At 43.0% G+C, this 13,515-nt stretch overlaps 1 protein-coding gene across 1 annotated transcript in view; it reads right to left on the bottom strand.

Annotated features, from left to right (window-relative positions):
- Window positions 1–1,273: 1,273 nt before the first annotated feature.
- Window positions 1,274–13,515, bottom strand: part of Myrfl (myelin regulatory factor like) — a 106,045-nt gene continuing 93,803 nt past the window's right edge. The window contains exons 17-25 of the mRNA XM_040754837.1: window positions 13,224–13,298; window positions 12,939–12,991; window positions 12,659–12,841; window positions 6,627–6,689; window positions 5,797–5,884; window positions 3,675–3,749; window positions 2,043–2,154; window positions 1,658–1,732; window positions 1,274–1,540 (exon numbers count right to left, since the gene is read on the bottom strand). Of these exons, the coding sequence (XP_040610771.1) occupies window positions 1,454–1,540; window positions 1,658–1,732; window positions 2,043–2,154; window positions 3,675–3,749; window positions 5,797–5,884; window positions 6,627–6,689; window positions 12,659–12,841; window positions 12,939–12,991; window positions 13,224–13,298 (811 nt within the window). The 3' untranslated portion in view covers window positions 1,274–1,453. The remainder of the gene's footprint in view (window positions 1,541–1,657; window positions 1,733–2,042; window positions 2,155–3,674; window positions 3,750–5,796; window positions 5,885–6,626; window positions 6,690–12,658; window positions 12,842–12,938; window positions 12,992–13,223; window positions 13,299–13,515) is intronic.

The raw sequence follows: 13,515 nt of genomic DNA, 5'->3' as shown, positions 1-13,515 counted from the left end.
ATTTCAAAATGCCTCTGCGAGAACAAGTGCCTGGTTTTCACTAGATTGTCAAGGTCACAGTGTTCATTTCTGTCCACATGGTATATATTTCATAGTATCTCAAAGTAGAGATATTATCACTACTGACAACCACTGTGAAGATTTAAATCAAACAGCCTCATTCTCACTGACCCACTGAGAGGAGTGGCATAAAGGGAAGCCAGGCATTCAGGAGTCCTGTACTGTGGAACTGCGGTATGTGTGGCTTGGCACTCAGTATTCTAAAGCAGGCACAGGGTGGCAATTAGTCAGTAGGTGGTTACCACCAAAGGATGACCTTTCACTCGCTGTTCCCAAGGCAAGAGACCATGTTGTCCACCATGTTTGAAGCCCTGGGGGCAATGGGCAGACAGAGGCACAGTGGGAACCAGCCTTGCCATCCAAGGGGATGCACCCCAAGGCAGAACAAGGGGATGAAGAATTAGTTATGTTACTTTCAATGGGCTCTAAAAATAGGGGCTTCTGTCGTCTTCACACATAAAATTCAGTATTCATCAAGCATAGCAAAGCTATTTAATTATCAAGCCAAATTTATATCTAAGACTTACATATATGTATATGTGTATATATGTATACATACATACACACACACACACACACACACACACACACACCACTTGCATGCTCACAACAGTTTGCCTAAACTCAAGGTCAGCATCATGCAGCACTCACCCTCTGCCACAGCTCCACCCCTCCCCTACCATGTCACATTCTCCATAGTTAGCGGGCCCAGCTTAACCTGACCTTTTTTCTTCCATCTGAAGCTTAGAAATGCAATAAACAAGAGTAAAACTAGACAGGCTTATTTTGACCTAAAAGCTTCTTGCATAAATGAATCTGTGTTTTCAGAACCAACACAGAACTGTTTCCTTGATAGTCACGACTGATGGAGGATGTCCTTCTGTATGCTGTTAATAGATGTTTCTCTTACCGGTTGATGAATAAAACACTGATTGGCCAGTAGCCAGTCAGGAAGTATGGACAAGGCTACCTGATGAGGAGAAAGGGGACCGAGTATCACTGGTAAGCCCAAGACTATGTGGAAGTACGTAGATTAATAGATATGGGTAAATAATTAAGACAGAGGTAGCCAATAAGAAGCTTGAGTCATTGGCCAAACAGTTTATAACTAATATAAGTCTCTGTGTATTTATTTGGAACTAATGGTGGCAGGACCAGGCAGAAAAGAAATGCCGTCTACACATGACGGAATCAAACTCCATATTCTCTCACACTCTGTGAAACACTTTATTCTTCTCATTAAGTCTCAAAACCACTGGAAGGCAAACCTGAAGAATTCCTTCAGCAAAAATATGAGAGCTTTACAGAAAGGTAAAGGAAGTCGCAAGTAGAAATGCGACTTAACTGTATTTCTGAATACTTCTCTTTGGTAAAGTCCTCACACTTGAATAAATTAGTTACAACGTCGATAGAAATAAAAGAAGTAATCTGTGAAGAAAACTCCAGCAAAAAAGGGATCCGTGGAGCAATCCGCTAAATCCTATGGGAACAGGAAAAGAGAAAGATGAATGTAAAAGTTAACTGTCGCTGGTGTTCCCTTTACTTATTGAGTGTTAGATATTCTGCTGAAAATAAGAAAAAAAAGGAGCATGCTTACTGGTGCAGCTACTCGGAAATGGTAGGCACTGTCGGAGAACGGGGCCACCGGGAGGCTCCAAATGTGCTGATACCCCTAAGAAACAAAGGAGAAACACCCATCTCACACCACATGTTACACTCAGTAGAAAGGAGGGCAGGCTAGGGCAGCGTGCCCTTGACAACTGTAGGAGATGTTCTAGGACAGCAGTTTTTGATATGTTGCTAGAACAGTCTACAGCTTCTTAAGGGAGCAAGGATGATGTGGAGCCAAGCAGGGTGGCCAAGGTCAGCTAACAAGTAGTGCTGGCATTTAGTTCCAGGCATCCCTTCCTCAGTAGGGAGCAGAGGCCAAGATCCTAAATGACCTCTGATGGAACCAGGATGTGGGAGCCAGGAAACCTTACCTGTGTCATCTGGGAGTCTTCTTCATGGCTTAGGGTTCTTTCTCTTTGACTGTGGAAACATATATTCCCAACAGTGAATTTGCACTGGAAGACTATCAACGGCTCTGTAGTGCTTCAGGAGATGAGGAGAGAAGGCAAACGGAGTTAGTAGAATCCACTAAGAACAGAAAGATGAACTGGTGGGGATGTAACTTAGAAAGCCTCCCTGAGGTCATGTCTGAGTCAGGGTTACTATTGCCATGATGAACACCTTGACCAAAAGCAATTTGGGGAGGAAGATTTATTTGGCTTATTCTCCCACTATACTGTTCATCGTTGAAGGAAGTCAGGACAGGAACTCAAGACAGGGCAGGAATCTGGAGGCAGGAGCTGATCAGAAGCCATAGACAGGTGCTGCTTACTGGCCTGCTCCTTTTGGATCGCTCAGCCTGCTTTCTTATAGAACCCAGGATCATTAGTCCAGGAGTGGCCCTACCCATAATGGCTGGGCCATCCCCTATCAATCACTAAGTAAAAAATGTCCTACACTATAGGCTTTCCTACAGCCCCATTTTATGGAGGTACATTCTCAGTTGAGGTTCTCTCCTCTCAGATAACTAACTATAGCTTGTGTCAAGTTGATACAAAACTGACCAGCACGGTCTATATCAAGCTTCTTGTTATGCAATTCCCAGTGATGACAAGAGGCTGACTCTCATCTCACTGCTATAGAAGGAAGTTGACTCTCACATGACTAACAAGCCAGAGGGTTGTAAGTCTAGAATCACTACTCTAATCCCTACATCAAAACCTCTTATCTCCCATGTCATTGCTTTCAGATACATCTCTTCTTTTCACTGGTGGCTGGATTTGCATTTATCCAAAGTCCCTGAGACTTTCAATGCTGCAAAGTCCTGGCTTGGGTAGAAAGTGTTTGAAATTGTATGGCAAGTAAACAATTGCAACAGAGGAGAGATTGGTAAGGGTGTGATGGAACTAGACTGGGGGGAGGGTAGAGGTAAAGGAGCTAGACAGGGGTGGGGTAGCCAGTGACTAGAATGTATTAGATCATGCTTGAAACGGTCAACTACATTTTTAAAAGACAAAGAAATCACCAGCTTTTAAAATGATGAGGGCAGAAGAGTTACAAGAAAAGTGGGTCTTTATCCCTAAGAGGATGAGATTCATCCATTTTTGCACAAATAAGAAAACCCCACATTCTCAGTTGAGCAGTTCCCTCATCTTCAGGACATCTTTTCAAAGATATCCAGTGGATCCCTGTTCTGCCCAATTCAAAACTCAGGCTCACTTTTTTTCTGTCCTAAAGCAAAAGAATACCACCTACATTTGTATTCCCACCTGGAGGTCACCAAAATGTTCTGCTCCCATCTAGGGACCATGTTAACATCAGTGTTCTTGCCCCAGTTCAAAGGAGACAGCCAGGGGAAACCTGTAGCCTGTGCATATCAAACTTGTACAAGCAAGAGTGTGGCTTCCAGTCCTTCCTATTCTTCCAAGGAGCCTGGATGACCTTTACCAATTAACATGGACTGACAGCAGTTTTCCTCCTAACTCGATAAACTGTGACATCAGTTTGGACTTAGTGTTCAGGGAAGGAGAAAGCGGAATAGTTTCTTATAGCCACACACTTACTTGATTTCCAGAGAGAATTTGACGTTGGTGGGTGTGTTCTTATTAACAGGAATATTATAATTATAATGTCCAGGCCTGATTTTAGAAGAAGATAAAATCACAAGTCAAAATGTGCTTCAAAAGCTTCAAATGGGCTTTTAACTTTTTACTACATACTACGTAAACTGCAAAATATCATATGATAAATTTAGAAAGTTGAGTTTAATGCGGTCCCTTTTCTGTAGTTTTCAGAGACAAATTCATCCAATGTCAGAACAAATGTGTCTGTGCCTTATTATAAAATATGGAAAAGTCATGTACCAGACAAAATATACAAAATCAAATGCACAGGAAATGACTTGGGTCACAGAGAAACAAATTTCAGAAGAAAAATGAAGTAAACTTAAAATCCTCCCAGAAAGGAAACATGAGCTAATACCAGTATAAACCATTCTCCCTCTTAAACAATTTTAGCAGGAACTGTATATATTTAGAACCAAAGCCAACTATAATTATTATAGGCCTGATTACCATTTGGTGACAGAGGAAACTGAAGGTAGGCTTGCTTATCCCTGGGTCCACCTCCAAACAAGGGATGCTTAGAGAGAAGGGGCTGACCCACTGATCCCTTCTGTAATGAAACACTCCAGCACACGCATATATGTATCAAAGCAAGCACTCCTTAGGACTGCTCATCCCACAGATGGCATGAAAAAACATGCAAATCAGGTAAGGAGGGAAAAGAACAGGCCATTTTAGATTCTCATTAAATAATACTAAACTAATTGTCAAAATGTGAAAGAAAAAATACAGGGAGATGAAAAGCCAGCATTTTATAATATTTAGGAATATCAACATATGGCATGGTGAACCTTGAATATGTACAGTTTTTGCTTGTCATTACATCTTTAAAACCTAAAAATAAATGAGTTGTGCACCAAAGCACGTCACACCTCAGATATATTTAATTTTTCCTGCCAATTATATATGAAAAAAGCTGAAAAGCTTAATGTTATTGTACACACACACACACACACACACACACACACACACAGTCTGCCTTAGAATCAGAGCTCAGAGCTCAACTGGGAGGCTCCAATACATGGAATTCCTTTCCCATTATGGGCTTTCCAATATCTACTGATTCTCAGCAGCCCCACTCACCCAACAACAGCCCTCCCTACCTTACATTTTGCTTGAGTCTGAATCATGTAACTCATCACCATTATTTCATTCTACTGTGTTAACTAATGTCTGTCCTGGATGCTAACCAAGGTGTGATCTAACGTCAGCTCACAGAACACCGACTTCTTACAGCTAAAGTGAGAATTCAATGTGATTATAAGCATGGCCACCATAAGTAATTTTTAAATGTTATTTTATAGCTCAGGACATTCACCTTGTAGCTTAAGTTCTATTGGGGTGAAGAAGAACTAAGGCTGAAAACCCACAGAACTCATGTCCACCTCACCCCACCCCATGCCCGACTGAAAGTAATGTCTCACCTCTAGGCACCCAACAGGTACATATGAAATGAGCTCCATTCTGAAGGTCTATAGTTTGCATTTGCACTTACTACAGCCTCTTCTATTCTACATATCTAGATGCATCACTGCCCTGCACCGGGAGGTGAGCGGGGAGGGGAGGTGGAAACAGGAGACTGGTAACGATAACACTGGGGATGGATGTTGCAGAAAATGTCTAAAATATTTGGGCAATTGTTTGCCTCCTAGAACAAAAGCTACACAGAGCTATGCTAGATTCCCACAGCAATTATAAAACAATATCATTTGGTGTTATACAAATGCAAACTCACTCATGTCCATCTTGTGTTCAAAAATCAAGTAGCCACTGTGGTCATTGGTGTGTGCTCCCGAGAGTCAGCCTGTTCCTTGGGATTTTACTAGGGATTTAGCCATTGAAAGAGGAGACTGGGGTCACAGGGGCTGTGGTTTATTGACATCTGCTAATACCCACCGTTTCTGACTCCCTCATCTTCCATGTACCCAATGTGCTTTTACTTAAGGAACAATGTAAACATACACAGGTTACAACATGAAACTTTGACTTTCGTTCCAGTCTCAAAACTATAATGCTGAACAAATTCCAGAAGGTTCCAGGGCATCTTGGGAGGCTTACCCACCCGCAGCGGAGCAGTCTGCTGCAATACCGACGGTCTATCATTTGCTGGATTTCCATAATCTGAATAGAAGTGATGGTTGTGTCAATCCCTGAATTAAAGAGAAATGGGGAAAAGAAAATAAACCCTTGTGCAGAGGAAAGTACTGTGCCCTTGCTCAGTACTCAACTGCGGAATGTAAGCTAAGAGAGTCCTAGACAAATGTCCCATCCGCATCCAAATGGGAGGAGGAGGGAAAAGTCAGGACAAGGCTTTTGCTTTTGTTTGGTGGATGAGTGGTTATAGCAAATTTTAAGGAATTGAGTGGTTATAGAAAAATTTAAGGAATTGTTAATAAAAAGTCAGGCTCCTACAAACAGCAGGTATCACATCCAAAAGCATTTCTGGACTATGGAAGCCCTGTTGAATTGGAGTTTGCTAGAGATGGGGGACACAATGTGACATGCAGTCTGCTTCAGGAAATGGAAAATGGACTAAAAATACAGTCAGAACAAAAAAGAAGGGCAAGGGCTTCAAAAACATTGTTAAAACCAGGTAGCTCTGCCACAGCTTATCTGGCTTCAGGCTGATGTGGGTTATAAAACACGGCCACACAGGTGTCTTCAGTGGTGTGTGTGTGTGTGTGTGTGTGTGTGTGTGTGTGCGCGTGTGCGCGTGTGCGTGTGTGTGTGTGTGTGTGTGTGTGTATATGTGTGTATGTAGATGGTGGTGTGGTGGATGGGTGTGGCAGGTTGAGTGGTTGTCACTGTTTCTCACCCCAGTAATGCTCTTATAGCTTGTGGTACTGCCTAGACCCAGAGGGCAAGAAGGGTGTCACTTAAATGTCAACTTACAGTCACTCTCCCAGTCAGGCCTGATAAGCATGTCTCTTGCCAGGAATGATTTTCTTTTGTCTTCTGAAGAGGGAAAACGTCTGTCAGTCATGAAGGCTTGTTCAGGATGATAAAAAGCTGACTGACCTGTGAGTTGAATGCATCTCCACCCTTCCCCTCTCCCCATCTCACAGGTACCCACACTTATCCCATTTCTTCCAGATGTAGTTTCTTCTCATCCTCACCCAAGAAACCATCAGGTATGGGTTAGCTGCACATCCCCCATCATCTGTTGAAACCCCAACACTTTCTACCTCAGAATGCCACTGTCCTTGGAGATATGGCCTTTAAAGAGGGGGTTAAGAGGACGGGGACAGCTGGATGAGCTCTAGTCCTATCTGACAGCTGTCCTTATCACAGCAGGAGATTAAGACATACAGGGCAGCACCAGGTGTCTCTGTACATGTACACATGCACAAAGAAAAAAAAACATTTGAGGGCCTAGCAAGAAGGTGGCCTTCTGTAGGCAAAGGGAAGACCTCCGGAGAAGCCGGACTTGTTGATACCTCTAATCTCCAAAACTGTCACGAAACAAATGTCTGTTGTTTACACCATCCAGACAGGGGCACTCTATCATTCCCATTACCACAGTGTGTGCGCTTCAATCTGGTACTCATCTGCCCCTGTGCCCAAGGCATATTACTTCTGTGTTATCCCTCAAGTTCAAATGTGTTTTTATTCTTTCTCGACCATGTCAAAGCAAGAAACCTCTATTACTCTCTCCCAGTGTAGTCTTAATCATACTAAGGAAGCATTTTTCCCTGACTAGTGAGAAACTGATGGTGGTTTTATTTCTCATCTAGGTTCTGAATCAATAATGTCACTAATCAAAACCATTAGACTCATGTAGCTTAGGATTCCTATCGGCTTTGTTATTGCAATATTTAAACAATGGAAGTAAGTGGTTGGAGGGTCTCTGTGTGAATACACCCAGACCAGAAGATTCAAAGTTCAGGGACAGGGCATCCCTCTGCTGGGCAGAACTAAGTGTCCCTTTCATGGAATTGTCACCTATCTTCCTGTTCATCTGTTTTGATGCCACTTCTACTTGGGTGACAACAGGCCCGAAAGGCAACAGCTGTGCCCAACCCACGCCTGGCTCAGAAGTGGCTGCTGAGGATCATATTTCGTTTGTTTCTGGGTAAAAATAAAAATCATTACAAATCGACAATCAGAAACCAGGCATGAGGAAGAAACAACCACAAGCACACTGAAATTTGATTTCTGAACTATCCTGGAAACGCAGAGGAGTAAGGTGATACAACTGTTTCGGAAATAGTCCTTTTATAATTCAGTCCAGGTATCACTAGGGCATGGAGTTAAGGGTGCATTTGCTCCAATTGGCTTTTTCTAGTATGCTTACTTCCATGGCCTATCAAATTAGAGAATACGGTTCAGAGGTCATGTTTATAGTGAATAAAAATGAAGAAAAATAAACAGAAGCAAGCCATCTCTACAGTAAAATGATGAAATATTAACCTTCATACAAACAGCATTGGATTTACCCGAAGATGAGCAGGGTTATAAAGCTAATTGTGTGTTCCTTCCTGGTTATTTAATAACTTGAATATTTCCACATTGGGGAAAATCATATGACATATATTTGCAGTGAAGGATAACAAAGATAACAATATCAACTACTCATGACATTTTCTATTAGATGTTGTTCTGAGCACCTAATGACATCCCAAAAAGATGACTGCCCCTAATTGGCAGATGTTACTGAGTACAAGGGATAAGGGAGGGAACAGAACCACTCTGCCTGAAGGAGAAAATAGCATTTCCAAGCTATTTTCAAGAGACAACTGCTCAGGTGTTGTCGGGACTATGAAAAATAATTCTTTTAACTATTTATTTTTAAAAAGTTTATTTTTAGATTATGTGTGTGTGTGAGGCTTGGCCTGCATGTCTGTATGTATATCATGTGCATACCCATGCCTGAAGAGGTCAGAAGAGGGCACTGGGTTCCCAAAACTGGAGTTCCATATGGTTATGTGTCACCATATGGGTGCTGGGAACTGAACCTGGGTCGTCAGGAAGTGCAACAAGTGCTCTTAACCTCCAGCCATCCTCTAGCCCCTCATGAATCGTTTAAAAGTAGATGATGAGAGCAGCTAGGAGGTGGTAGGTGGTGGCACAGCCTTTAATTCCAGTACTTGGGAGGCAGAGGCAGGCAGATCTCTGTGACTTCCAGGCCAGCCTAGTCTACAAAACAAGTTCCAGCACAGTTAGGACTGTTACACAGAGAAGCCCTGTCTCAAAAAACAAACACCTTAAACTGAAGGCGCAATGCAGAGAATGAACTCAAATAACAGTCTTTAAGGTCTCAAGCCCCGCCTCCAATGACATGTGTCCTTCAACGGGACCACACCTCCCAAGCCTCAGCAAACAGCGCCACCAACTGGGGACAAAATATTCCAATGTCCAAGACCGTGAAGAATAACTCATTCAAACCACGACAGAGAGTTGATTGTTTGGTTTTGTGGTTGCTTTCCAGACTTAAGTCTACATTTAAGTTTCGACATCGGTTTCAGGATAGGAAGCAGAAGCAACTGGGCACAATAATTAGAGTCAAACTTTCTTGAAATCTCTCTCCCCTTCTGCAGTTTTTACACTAGGTGGAAGGGCTTGCTAACACACTGCTCACATGACTGTGAACATCTTGAAAATGTCTGTGTTTGTGGCTCAATGCATGAGCAATGCAGGCTCTCTGTGGTACTCTGCAAGTATGTGCAGAGAGTAGAAGCAAAAGAGGAAGGAAATGAAAAAAAAAAGCCAGTTGTCTAACCTTTAAATATCTTCCCCTTACTCAAAGGTAAAACTCTCAGGTAGGACATGAAGGATGCTTAGAACAGATGTGAGAGTCTATGTTCCTTCCCCCTCTCAGCACACAGGAGTGAGGATGGTGTACAGGCAACACAAGGGTCTGAGCACGCAACCCAGAGTGATATGTTCCATTAATGGATCTTGAGTTAGAAGAATTTCTAGAAAACTGAATATGCATTTTCTTTTGTGCATAAATACATATGCCTTTCCAAAGGCTTCCAGATTTCTTAAATTCGAGCTGTTCCAACAATAATTTTTAGGTGTTCATCTTCTACTAATAGTTTCACTTAAGATTGCTTCCACAGAAGGCTGCAGGTTTCCAAGGCAATTAAGGTCTACAGAAAAAGCAGACTCTAGAACTTCTCCAAGCTGTTTTTCCCCTACCTCTTGTTCCGCTTTCTTACCGAACTTGCAAGAGAGGGGCTCATTGTAAATTCTGGCAATAATACAACAGATTGGAGTTTGGCTTCCCTTCCACAGAACTGTGTTTATAGGTTCTTGAAGAGAGAGCCCTATAAATAAGATTGGTTGCCTTGCATGCAATATATTGTTCTTACTCATGCATGCCTGTGTGTGCGTGCGTGCGTGCGTGCGTGCGTGTGTGTGTGTGTGTGTGTGTGTGTATGTGTGTTGAGGCAAGGTCTTACTGTCTAAGGCAAGCTAGCATAGCCTAGAATTCTTGATCTTCCTAACTGTAAGGATTCTGGGTATGGGATACCATGTCCCATTAAAGTTTTTTTTTAAAGAGGTAACAAAAAGCGAGGCTGGAGCTCAGCAGTGAGGGGCTTGTACTGCTCTTCCAGAAGATCCAAGTATGGTTCACAGCATCTGTGTCTGGAGGCTCACCACCAGGGTAACTCCAGCTCCACAGTATCCAGCGCCCTCTTCTGGCCACCATGGGCACTTGTCTTTATGGGCATGCGTGCACACAAATTAAAAATAAAACATTTCTTTGAAGTTGAGGGTCAGGGCTCAACCTCACTTTCAAAAACTATTTTATTTTATATCTACTTTATTTTTTAAACACCTATTTTGTCCAGTGGGCGAAGGTGCTTGCCACACAAGCTTGATGACCTGGTCTTGCTTTTATCCCCAGAATCCACAAAAAAGGAAAAAAGAGAGGACTGACTGTAAAGTGACCTCCAGTCTCTACATACGTTCCACAACACGTGTGTGTCTGCATTCACACACCGTGCACACCCACATTCTCTCACACAATAACAACCAAGATGAGAGTTTTAGGGGCGGTTGAAAAGAGATAAACTTACAGGTTAAAATCATGAAGATGATTTTTTTTCAAAGGTAGAAAATAAGATTTGAAGGCCCTCCAAAATGCCCTTAACTTGTCACTTCTGTGAAGAGGGACTCCTCAGCTCTGAAGAGCTGCCTGTTAGAAAACCGCAAATCCTGAGAGTCAACGGAAAGCTCTCATACTACACATGCCTTCCAGAACTTTCACTATAGGCTTAATGCACAGAGCAGATGGTTTTCATTAGGAAGCTAAGGGCGCATTCCACAACTGGTGGCTGAGACCACCCAGTCAAGTAAATTGAAAACCAGAGTGGAGAGATGTAAAAGGCAATCCATCCTGCCATGGTGGAAGATGGGTACCATACTATGTACAACTGCACTGAAGGCTGAATTCTGGAGCAATGTCTAGGATACCTTTCTTGCCTCATGACTGAAACAGGCCTGTTGTTGCAAGAGGCCAATGAACCCTGCTAATCATCGCTGAGACTTTAGCACAGGGGACCATCTTCTTTGGGGAATTCACTCTCCTAAAAGTTCTTATATCTAAAACAAAATGGGTGAAGGTGGCAGGCGCTATTTTGACTTTTGAGGGTTTTTTGTTTTTTTATTTTTTTAGGCTCACCAACATTCCAATTCATTTTTTCCAACAGATCCTTTATTTTTTCATAAAAACTCTCCTGTCTACTTAAATCTTTATGCATTCCACAGGTTAAAACCTAATCAGTTGGCTCCTCGGAGTGGAAACTGAATATTCTGAAATCTTTCTACTCCTTGGTCTGTCTTTCTCAAACTTTTCATTAAGGAGAAGGGAAATAGAATGGGGGAGGGATGGGTGACTTTTCTGAAAGGCACTTTACAAATACTTAGACAATCAACTTAGACCTACAAGAAAAAGTATGACTTGCTATGTCATAACAACGCGGATTTTCCTTCACTTCATTGTGGTCATTTCGGTACTGAGTAAACTGCCAGATATTACTCGGGATCCCACTGAGAGCTCTCCTCTACCTCCTTTAACTTCTTCAATTTCTCTTTTATTGTTATTCCTTAATTTTAAATTGTTCTTCATATCTCAGAAACATCTGGTCGCAAAGAACAGTTATCCAACATTTCCACTCTTTTGTGTTGGGAGCCCTGAGGCTATCCATCACCCTAGATGAATGGTTCTCACCCCTCCAATGCTGCAACCCTTTAATGGAGTTCCTCATGTTGTGCTGACCCCCAACTGTAAAAATTATTTTTGTTGCTACTCCATAACTGTAATTTTGCTACTGTTGAATCATAACATAAATATCTGACATTTCCAATGGCCTTGGGTGCCCCCATGAAAGAGTTGTTTGACACCCTCCACAGGTGTTGAGACCCACAGGTTGAGAACCACTGCCCTAGATGGTTACGGGGTGGGAAAGCTGCTTCATGAAGAAAAGAACATCCCTCCTCCACCCCGGGAATGATCCTGTATCAGGGAATAAATATCCTGATGGCCGTAGGCAAACTTGATGAGGAGGGGGATGCTCAGAGTGGTTACTGTCTGCATCTTTCAGAGGTGGGCTCATGTATGTGCAAACCCTATGTGCAAGTAAATAAAAGTGAGATCAGAATTCAGGAGGCAGAGGCAGGTGGATCTCTGTGAGTTCAAGGCCAGCCTGGTCTACAGAGTGAGTTCCAGGACAGCCAGAGCTACACAGAGAAACCCTGCTTTGCAAAACAAAACAAAACCCCAGCGTTTCCTCCCTGGGAAAGATGCTCAATATTCAGATGGTTATGATTGATGTGTCCGTGTTTTTGTAGATGGTGCTACATCAAACAGAGAGAAGAACCACTGTCTAGATCCATTCGCAAACTGTCCAGGTAAATACCAACAGGGAAAACCTCGGGTTCAAAAGCCTGGTTGTCTCTCTTTGAACATCATTTACCTGCCCACTGTCTCTGATGGATTTCTCTCTCTGCCTCCAATTGTCTTTGTGCAGGACTTGAAAACAACGTTCTTGGTCCCCACACAGGGCAACAGTACGTTTCCTGACACGTCAGGATCTCGCAGAAAGAGATTTCAGGCACTTGAGGGGAGGTCTGTGAGGTTGCCAGGGTTGTGTGAGGAGCTGCAAGGCATTGAACAAGGGACAGTCACACAAAGTCGTGGCATGGCACAGCGTGGGAAATGGGTTGGGTTTATGGTTAGGAACAGGAAGACCGTACCTGAGGGGGAAGCTGTGGATAGCAGGGCTGGCGCTGAAGAACTGGTAGTATTGCTGGAAGAGTACAAAATGGTTAGTGAAATGGACCTTTGAGAGTCCTCTTAGGACTGGACCGATGGCTCAATGGTTAGGAGCATTTGCTGCTCTTCTACAAGACTGGTATAACTCCATCTCCAGGGTATCCAATGCCCTCTTCTGGCTCCTCAGGCATCCACATATGATACACATTGATAAGAATATTTCTTAAAGCCCTTCTCTCAAAGGAAGACAAGATCTGAACTCTTACCTTGGAGAGAGACTTGGGGAGCGCCGGTTTTGATCCTTCAAGCTCAGGATATAAAGGGCGACTATTGTCAAGGCACTGTTAAAGGGGGAAAACCATTACATGGCAGATTTGTTTCCATATATATCTCAGTTAAGCTTCCAGCTGGCCAGAGATGTACTCACAGGCCACACAGATGGGAAGAGGGGGGAGAGGTAGCTGTAGCTGGCACAGACGCCATGGAAACCAGCACAGTAAGGTTTTTCTGCCTGGGAAAGAGAAAAGAACCCTGGGCTCTCAGTAGTTCAGATGCTCA

Source organism: Mesocricetus auratus, unplaced genomic scaffold (assembly GCF_017639785.1).
Source record: "Mesocricetus auratus isolate SY011 unplaced genomic scaffold, BCM_Maur_2.0 Super-Scaffold_100011, whole genome shotgun sequence".
NCBI classification, from domain to species: domain Eukaryota; kingdom Metazoa; phylum Chordata; class Mammalia; order Rodentia; family Cricetidae; genus Mesocricetus; species Mesocricetus auratus.
This window is presented reverse-complemented; position numbering and strand designations above follow the sequence as displayed.